The sequence below is a fragment of the Rhea americana genome, unplaced genomic scaffold, assembly GCF_003343005.1.
Source record: "Rhea americana isolate MKP2758 unplaced genomic scaffold, rheAme1 scaffold_64, whole genome shotgun sequence".
Lineage (NCBI taxonomy): Eukaryota > Metazoa > Chordata > Aves > Rheiformes > Rheidae > Rhea > Rhea americana.
In genome coordinates, this window is record NW_028186801.1 from 3581801 (window position 1) to 3592099 (window position 10299).

The 10299-nt window shown below is 38.4% G+C and overlaps 1 protein-coding gene across 2 annotated transcripts in view; it reads left to right on the plus strand.

The window, feature by feature from the left end:
• The first annotated feature begins 466 nt into the window (after nucleotides 1-466).
• Nucleotides 467-10299, plus strand: part of TSPAN8 (tetraspanin 8) — a 17420-nt gene continuing 7587 nt past the window's right edge. The window contains exons 1-5 of one of the 2 annotated variants that reach the window (XM_085320516.1): nucleotides 467-529; nucleotides 5496-5558; nucleotides 7738-7866; nucleotides 8521-8595; nucleotides 8680-8787. In XM_085320516.1, the coding sequence (XP_085176642.1) occupies nucleotides 470-529; nucleotides 5496-5558; nucleotides 7738-7866; nucleotides 8521-8595; nucleotides 8680-8787 (435 nt within the window). In that variant the 5' untranslated portion in view covers nucleotides 467-469. The remainder of the gene's footprint in view (nucleotides 530-5495; nucleotides 5559-7737; nucleotides 7867-8520; nucleotides 8596-8679; nucleotides 8788-10299) is intronic. The other variant, XM_085320515.1, reaches the window with a different exon arrangement.

Sequence of the window (10299 nt, forward strand, 5' to 3'; positions counted from 1 at the left end):
GGCAATGATCAGTGCAAAATGAAAGAGAGTAAGARTTGTAACTTCAAAGCATTAAGAAATGCAGTCATTTCTTCTCTTAAAAGCAGCTCTGTGAAATACTTGTATTTTCRCTTCTCTTTCTCTTGAAACTATGACTTATACTTCTAAGTATTTATTTACTTTTGGGGTGTAGGAGAAGACTAACAACTGTAAAAACATATAACTCACAAAGACACAATGAGAGTCTGGAGACTCAGCGATAACACTTGGTAGTGCTTCCCCAGTGCTTCAGTTAATATTTACCTGTGGTATATGAATTGTTTAAATAATCGTAGCTGCCTTAGTCACCATTTTTGCTTTAAGCAGCAGAGAACAGCGCATTTGACTTGGTCTGAGAGGTTTTCTGAAGAAGAAGGAGAACCTTTTATTGAGCACAAACTCTTACAAAAGCTTCTTCCGCAGTTCTCATTTTTATCTCAGCTTTTTGAAAATGGCAGGGGTAAGCAGCTGCATGAAATATTCCATGTTCATCTTCAACTTCTTTTTTTGGGTAAGTTGACGTTTAAATTGTTATTAGTGATGCATGAAATGTGTTCAGTGTTATCTGAAGGCTGTAGTTGAGAATTTGTGAAGAAAATAGAGTATAAGTGGAACCAGAGTATGAGTCTAAATCAGGGAGAGGAGAATATTTTTTACCTTCGCCCTTCCCTTTCCTCTTTTCTTTTAAAATAGACTTCCCTCCAATTCAAAACTAGAACAGCCTGCAGTCTGTCTCCCTGCCTGTAACATACCCCTCGCTTCAGTCACAAGACAACAAGACACTCGCATAAATGCATCATTTCTCTTGCTTCTGCTGACTACTGTTTGCACCCAAACTGCACAATCCTACAAGTRGAGTAGCAGCAAAAGAAAACCCACCTGTATTTGTAGGCTCTTATTTGACAATTTTTTTTTGTGTGTGTGTGTGTGTGTCCTTCTTTGTGGTTTTCTGTTGTACGTTCGGTTTCATACTTAGTTTTCGACAGGGGACAGTGAATGTCAAAATGGTATGGGCTGGCAGTACTATCAATAGCTGTGCTAAATCGTCCTGGCCTGCACTCAAAACAGCGCGGTAGGCAGCTTTCTAGTGCAGCTTGAACTGTATTTGTCTATTTGTCACATCTCAACTGATCTGCAAGAATTTTAGACCTTGGCAGTTTTGGAAAGGTTTGAGTTAAAAAGCATTTTCCTCATGGTTCAGCCTCACTGTCAGGTTTCCTGCCAGAGATTTGCTAGGTTCGCCAGAAGTTCACTGAAACCAGAAGTGGAACTACTAGCCACAATATGGGATTTGCCTCAAGGGATTTCTCCTAGTGAAAAGGTGATACTGTTCAAAAGGGACCACARACAGTAGCCCTGGAAAACCTGTGGCTAGCCAAAATGAGCAAAAGGATTAGCAAAATTCTTTGATCACTTGTGGACCTCGCAAATATATTCCTAACAGGCCAGTGATGATTTACAAATTTGGACTGCCTCCCCATCTTCTTCCTCCACYTCCAGCAATGCAGATTGAAGATATTTGACATCTCTATTGAAGTTTTTTCTGCAATAGTACTTAAAAAGGGTTAAGTATAGGACTTTAGGAGAATTCCTGCTCCTCAAGACATTTTTTTCTATTAATATACATCTATATTTACTGCAAGGTAAAGCATAGGCCAGCCTCTGGCATTAGGAAAGCCCCGGACGACTTCTGGAGTGAAAAMGTGAATAATACCCCAAGACTAAATCTCTAGCGGCTACGTGAGTTTTCTAGGAAAAGACAGACGTGATCCTTGGGGAGACAGAAAACAGTAAGGCTTGGAACAAACCTCCGCAGCCTGTGTTTATGTCAAAAGTAGCAAAATATCTACTCCGTTGTGGGGAGGAATACGGTGAGAGTGTTTGCTGTGCATGCGACGAGACTGGGTGGGACTGAGGAGGATAGAAATGCAGATATTTTAACTTTTTTTAAAGGAAGGCGTTTAGCACTGCCAAGGTAGGGAAGAACAGGCCGTGGTACAAACATGTACCATAGGAGTATGTGCAAACAGAATACAATTAAACCAAATTCTTTAATTCACATTTCTGTCTCTAATCCCTGGAAAACGTTAAATTGCTGTGGTAAAGCACAGAGATTAATGATGTCTTTATGGCTACTGTTCCCACAGTTGCTCTTCCGGGTGCATGAGGCAGTTGGCAGGTGGAAAATTAAACAGATACTGGAAAATGAAGGTGACTTTAACTAGACAATAGCAAATGCTGCATATTTATATGATGACCTTTCATTTTTAAGCCTTTCAAATCCTTCTGGGAGTGTCCTCTCTTAGGGGGATCAGGAATGTGCTTTCTAGCTTCCCTGTGCCTTTTYCCCATGGCTCTTACAGCATATCCCTCAGCATATGGGCCCTGGAAGAGACTAAGCTGCATCTGCAAAGGGGCTTTGGCTTCACCATCCTCAGCCTCAGCTGTCATGTGACTCGCACCACCCAGGAACCCACAGCCCCATGTTGGGCTTCAGGGTTTCCAGAGTTTTGCATCTTCCTGGTATAGTAAAAACTGAGCATGAGTTATGAAGATACGTGTTTGGGAGCTGAGTACCTATRTGAAGCTTTAAGCGTCCTCAAGTTAAGCCTCAAGACAGTTTGGTGTACTAAACCTGACAGCCGGGTCRGATTTTTTCTCTCTCCCTTCTGCAGAGCTTGCAGGCTGTCCAGTCTCCCCTGCTGCTCTCACACTTTCAGCCTCTGCTGCTCCACATCRTTCTTATTTTTTGCACTAAATGTCRRTGTCTAGTTTGATCCACTCTTAGCAGTAATAGGGTAATCTTTGACCAGTTGTTGATACCAGCCCAGACATGCAGTCCCATCTACAATCAAAGCGGCCATTTCCTTATACCTTACAGCAGGAAAGAAGCTGAGCCCCTCTGTCCCTGTGAGCAGCAATGCAAACTCAGCGAGTACAAAGAGCCATCATATTCYGTCTTCTCCATAAGACATTTCTAGTACTGTTAATTTCAGGCATCTCAGGGAGGTATTTCAGTCAAATACCTTCCTCAACAGGGAGCAAGCTTGCATGAACCTCCTTCTTACACCCTTAAACTGGCTGCTTAAAATGTATGTAGCAGTGGAGGGAGTTCCCCAGGGGCCTGGTATGCCCAGGAAAGGCAGAGCTGGTGTGCTGGCCCGCTGTCACGGCAGGCTTGTCTGAGGTGGTATTACCTGAGCTGGACAGTATTTCTTTATTGCACCAAGACTGAGGGGGTCGAGAAGAGAAGGACGCACTGAATTTGAGGGACAAGAGACCTGTTCCTTTACGGTTTATGAGACTGTGATGAGATGATTGATTCTTGGTCAAGATTTGAGGCCAAGCTATGTTAGTTATCCAGTTTTGGGAAAACAAATGAGGAGCTTTTCGAAGAAGTTCTTCTCCTTCCCATTGGACAATATTAGTTCATTAAAAGTGAAACAGTTTCCTGAAATGTGTTTCTTTAACTAAAATTTTATTTCAGGAAAGACTGATAATTAGGATGGAGTATTCAATAAAAATTGAAATATTCTATTTTGGCCCTTTGGGAACAGAACATTTTGATTCATTATTTGGAATTTTTTCTTTGTGCATGATTATATATTTTATACKGTATAATGTTCAGAGAAACATGACAAAAACAAAATATCAAGATTTTTGCTGAAATGAAGCAACTATTTTTATAATTAAAATATATATGCCTTATGGAAATATTAATTTATAATCCTTTTTTGAATGGAGGAAATTAATATTGTAGAATTCTCATCTAATTGATTTGTTCCTTTATATTCAGCTTCATTTACTTCTACTACTGTGTTGTATTTTTATGGGAGTTCCTATACAACAGATAAGGAGATGGCCAARTTCTGTTTGGGTTTGTAGCAATTGCTACAAATATGCAATACAAATGCAGTAGCTACTCCAGTGGAAATTTTCATATTAGTGATCCCATATTGTCTGGTGTTGTCTAACTCGATTAGTGTTGCTGAACACATAGTGCTGCTGAGCAAGACCCAAATATAGAGTCATGATACCATCAGTTTCTGGGCAGATTCAGTGGGACTGAGAAGATTTCAGTGGGGAATTCTAGTAAAWTTTGATAACATGATATAGCTGTCATCAATTGTACAACTTTCTTTTTCATGTTTATAATGTACTTAAAGGAACTTTACTTAGAGCAGGAAAATGTGTGGTATTCATGTTTGACTGTTGGCCACGTTCCATATTAAATAATCTGCTGTAGTCATTATGGTCTTTGATGCTGAATATCATATGAAACCTTTTGAGGGGAAAGTATTTTTTAAGAAAAATTACCCAAAACATATAAAAATAGCTCATTTAATTTTGAAGAGGAATAGTCCAAGTCATCACAGGAAGCTCATATCATCCCATTTCAGGGTCATTTATGACTTTCAAGGTTATTAATGACATACAGGAAGAAAATTATGAATATGATGGGACTCTGGTCCTCCGTTATTCCTCTTTCCTGCCAGTCTTCTTACAGCCTTTACTCCTGCTTAGCCTCTTAATTAACTGTCTTCCACACTTATTAATAAAGAGAAACTTTATGTGGGAATCATCACAGACAAGGTTAGGAGTAAAATGACTGACACATCCTGGAATGGTACATCAAAGATCAATGAAATAGGAGCACAGCTAGTAATTAGGAAACATGTCAGGATTCATCTGTCTTGACCTTAACATCTTAAAGCAAGTCATTCTGGGCTTCTTTTAAAGCCAGCGCAGAGAGGCGCGTGGCCCCTGTGGTGATTTAGCTCATCTGCGGACATGTGCCTGTGACGGGTCTGAGGARTTAGACCTAGATGTTTAACTTTTACATGTGTAGGGCTGAGCAAGATTATTTTGGAGTGGGAATAACAACTACCACAATGAGCAGTTTAGAGGAGAAACAGTCTAAGGAATGGAGATGGTCAGATTATGACACAGCAGAAAAATTTCATTTTGAACTTTTTTTTTGCTTGTTTTACCATGAAGAATAGGTTTCTAGAAATGTGTCCTGAATAATTCTAGAGATAACATTTATTTCAATATCCCATATCAAATCTCATGTATTTCCATTATGCAAGAAACAATGTTCTTTACAACTATGTTATGTCTATATTATAGCAATTTACATCACTCTCTCAGCGGACAGAATGTCTTCTGTGCTTCTCAATCACATGCATAAATCATCATTGAAACATAAGTTCCTCGGGGGTGGAAACATCAGGGATTTAGTGCGTACCTGAAGATTTAATTATTCTTATGAAATTTCCTGACTATGAACCAACATTCTGTGCTCTAGCATTTGATATTTCTTTCACTTTACCAAACAAATGATTTCTTTCTTTCCCTTTCTTTCYTTCTTTTTCTTTCTTTCTTTCTTTCTTTTGACAGCATCTAGAGCAATTTGAAGGCTGAATTTTAATCTGAAATTGCTCATCTTTCTAAATATTCTTTGTTTTCTCCTGCAGGTGTGTGGTTGTATTATTTTGGGTGTCTCTATATGGATACGTGTTAACAAAGATGCTCAGCAGGTAAATGTATTCAGTCTTACCAGATCCATGTTAATGGTGGAAGCTACTATATACATTTTAATTTCCCATGCTCATTTCCACCGATTTGTTTTTGTTGAGATGGTTTGTGTGAGCAAAGAGTAATGCATTTTATGATTAAATAAAATGATGCAGATAATCAGATTAATTWAAGTACAGACATGTGACCACAAGAAGTGTCACCTAGTGATTTCTGTTAGAAAATGTGGGCCCCTTTCTATTCTAATGAAAGTCATGATATTTTTATTATTGATTTCAATATTAGAGAGAACAGTGAGGAGCCATTCACCTTCTAAACTTTTCAGTGTCTTTCCCCATCAGAATAGCCACACACAGTCTTAACAATACTTATATATATTAAGTATATATATATAAGTATATATATATTATTATTATTTATATATAAAGGATTTTTCCCTTGTATTTTTAATGGCTTCTTAAAAATAGTTTCACTTGCATTTATAGAGAAAGAGTTTTAGGCACCCAAAAATCTTTACTTAAGATGAAATTTTCCTAACAGCCCTCCTAGAGGGGAGAAGAAAAGTTCCTGAATTCTCTTCCTGGATTTTATCTGGGTCATTAGATTACTTCAGACTTTATGACTGTCCCTTCAAAGGTAGGAAAAATACAGTCTTGAAGAGCTCCTGAGCAGCTGGGCATGTTTGTATCAAGGCTCTTGGTGCCTGCAGGCCCTGCCCATATCTTGCCAGCTGTGCTCCCAGTGGCWCTGAGATCTTCCTTGGAAGGTGTTTTCTGTACTTACTGTGCTTACTGTAGTGAAGCCAATTCCAGAGCAAGTAGATGCTTCTGCAAAGGCTGCTGTGTAATCTCTGTATCTTGCTGCTTTCGTATCGTAACAGGAAGAACAATTGAACTCCAAGATTTAAGCAATATATTTCTTTTTGTGAGTTAAGGCCATAGAAAGGTAAATGAATTMGAAAATTTGATTTATATACTTTTATTTCCAAAAAGGCTTTATGCCCGTAGGAGTGCAAAAATAGCCAGGTGTGTCATGGAAGCATTTTACACAGTGTGCAGGTACAGTGTAGCTTGGGAAACCAGATCCACTATTTTTCTTTCTTATTTCTGGGGAGATTTCCTATTCAGAAAAGCATACTTCAGCATATTCCAGACTGCTTTCCTGAAGTGACATTGAGTACTCCCCAAAAGCCGTGAAATTAAGAATAGGGGCCGAAACTGAAAGGATTTTCTCTTGTTTTTGCCCCTATGCAACCAAAGATCCCTTTCCAAATCAATGTATGTTTTGCCTGACTAATAATTGAACAGACCATAAGCATTTGGCTGTAGATGAATAGAGCTTTCTAAGAATAAATAACAGGATGTACGGTCCAACTTGGAAGGGGAAAGAACAACACATTCTTCAAATTATGCTTGTCTATATACCTTTGCAATTTCCATCAGAAGATAAATGTGACAACTTCCAGACATTTTTGCTAATCTTGGCACCAGCCACATTGGAAAATATTCTTTGAAGATTTTTCTCCATTTTGACCTTTGGCCATAGTCAGTCCTGTGGGAACTGAATAATTTGATATTTAATAATACTGAGCTATATGAATTGTTTAGTTGARTGTTCCACACATCAAAATACAGTCCTCATCTCTGAGAGTAATATTAGAAATCCYACATAAAAAAGGAAAGAAAAAGAGATCTGCATTGGAAAATATATCTAACTTTTTTCTAGTATATCTAGCTTAGCTCTGAGAAGWGTTCTCTCAGAAACAGCAACAGAATATATTCCTGGCCTTATAATGACAAACAGAGGTTTTGTTTCTTCAACTTCAGGTTAATGTAGGAGAGATTTCAAGATAATCAATTTTGCTACTTGCAATAAAAAGCAAAGATTCATYGACTGAAAACAAAGCTATTTTAAGGGCAATCGATCTTTATTTACTGTGTAAAAGTGACTTTCATCTTGTGAAAAGACAAAGACACTGTAACAAGCTAAGTTCTACTGAGCTCCCAAACAAAAGAAGATGAAATAGATATATATTTTTGTATGGTACAGAGCTTTTTCRTGATTGCTAATAAGCATATTTCTCCATTACAAAATAAATCTCTTCTTTTGGAGTTGGGGTACAGATGTTTTTAGGAAGAGTTTTCTTGTAGCTGAAAGATTTTTTTTCCTTTTTCTTTTCAGGAGTTCCAGGTGGACAGCAGCATGTTTGCAGGAGTTGATCTACTAATAGCTGTGGGCTCCATCATCATGGTCCTCGGATTTCTAGGGTGCTGCGGGGCCATAAAAGAAAGCCGGTGCATGCTGCTCTTGGTAGGAAGCAAAAACCATCAGCTAAGCTTTTACTGACCAAAGCTACATTTGATGGATAAAGTCCTTGCAAGTGGCCTTAGTTGAGGATGGGAGACACTTTTGTTTAATCAAATGCTTATTTATGATTATAATTATGAAATGTATTTTCATTGCTTACCTTGTACTTGAGACCCTGCTAAGTTCTAGTGCAGAAGAAAAGATGGGTGGCCTCAACAGCAAAGAARTTAAGTCCAGAGAGCATCTAGCAGGTCACTCCTTTTTCCTCATCCAGCTRTCACAGAAGTTGCTGCCATCAGTCATCCCCTGCTACCTATCCCATTTCATCTCCTAAATTTGCAGCTGCTCCCTCTGCTAGTCCTCCCAGAACTTCCTCCCTGTCCTTCTGCCCACAACTCTCATCCACACACTGCCCATCATGCAACYACTCTGATGTGCACCTTGTATTGACCACCCTGGAGGATCAGAAACACACTCTGTCTCAAGCACCCCCTTTTCTCATCCTCCTCAAAAGAAATAACTTGAGCASCACTGACTAGAACTTAAGTTCATTCTACCTAAATGTTTATTCAAGCACATGAGAGCTTAACATTCACTTAGAAGAAATGATTTTGGCAAAAGGTTTTATAGTTTTCTCCCCCTCTGTTTTCTCACTAGTTTTTTATTGGACTGCTTCTGATCCTGATCCTTCAAATCACAGCAGGTATCTTAGGAGCAGTATACAGATCTCAGGTACAGTATTAGGCTGAATTTTCTTTGTACTGTTCCTCGAGTTTTGTTTCTACAAAGCAAATAATATAATATTYGTACTTACAGATTGAAACAGCCCTTAACACCATTCTCCAAGAGAGTGTTAAGACATTGCAAAGCTCTACAGAAGAATCAAAAGCATTTCAAGAGACGTTACAGAAGTTTGAGAGTAAGGTAATTAAAATGTATGAAGGGGCAAGGGTTGTTGTTATCCATCCAGTCTCTAGCATTTGCCCATGCTTTATTTTAYAGTTACTCTACCAAAGATTTGGATTTCATTCCTGTGGATAAGAAAGAATCTGACTTAAATACAAGTTAAAACACTAACTACACAAGGTGTTTTCTGGTCTTTTTACATGGCATGGGCTTTCTATAATAATTTCTTTGCATGAAAGAGATGGTGAGAGAAATGAGGCAAGGACACACGACATGCAGTGAATCTATTGACGGATTTTGTTGTATTTGAAAAAGTTCTTTTTACATACAGAAAGGACAGCATTCCTTGTGAGCCACACTGGGATTGTCTGAAAGACTGATTCTGGAGGAAATAGTTTCATAATCTGGATATCTGTATGTCTATGGATCATTTCCTTGTGTCCACATCTCCATGGTCTCAGAACAATTAGCTGTTTTTTGAGATTTACACATTCGGAGAAAGGTTTTACGAAAGATCTCTTTCTATTTGTCTGTACGTCTGTGTAGGACTATTTTATCAGCTTGTGTGGCAGCTCTAAATATGTTTCATATATTTTTATTCAACAACAAAAAATGCATAGGATGATGTCTTAAATATCTGGGTGGTTAATTTGCAACATATATTTGAACTCTTGAGTAGATGATGAAAAGCCTTTAAAGGCAACACAAGCTAATGAAGTCTGAAGGCTATACGTACGCATTCTTCCTAGATCCATTTGCCATGTTCCACCACCTGAAACCCCATAATTTTGCATCAGTGATTATAAATTCCTCAGTGCACTTAGAAAAATTATAATTCTCTGAAAACAAACAACACAACCAAAACAAAGGTCCCCTTTCACTGGGAAGTGGTTGTAAGATGTTATCAGTTCCTTCTTTGAGGCCATGCTATAGAGCTCATAGAGCCTACAGAGCATGCCTGTGGGGTTTGGAAGCCCCATAATTGCTATTGGACCTTTACAAACTCTGCATGTGTTTGTATTTGCTTTTCATGGTTCTTATAGGCTTTGTCAATCTAGCAGCCTTACTGCAGGTCACCAGAGAAATTTGTGCATATGTTGGAGGAAGGATAATTTTAAGGCTTGTAATTCTCTGTGGAATGTGATAGACCAAATGTGCAAGTTCAAACAGCTTTCAGGAACCAAGGAATTGGACTTTGTATCTTGGCCATAAACCTACTGATTTTTATGAGACTGTTGTGTAATGCTAGAGCTGCCACTCTTGCACTAGCTAGTTAGCTAGTGGAAGTTATACATTTTATAAAGAATATGTTTTGTTCTAGCTATGGTTACCTAAAAGGTGCAGCTTGTTTTATCTACCTGTAGCAAGGGGTTTTCCTCAGGGTGGACTGAGATGCTGATTTTTAGTCTCCTTTTCCGAACTCTGTCTAGGCCTTCTCAGAGCTTCAATTAGATGAACCTATGTAAGAAATGCTTAAAGATTTCTGATCCCTGTCTCAAGTTGGGAACAAAATATTAAGCAATACCTCTG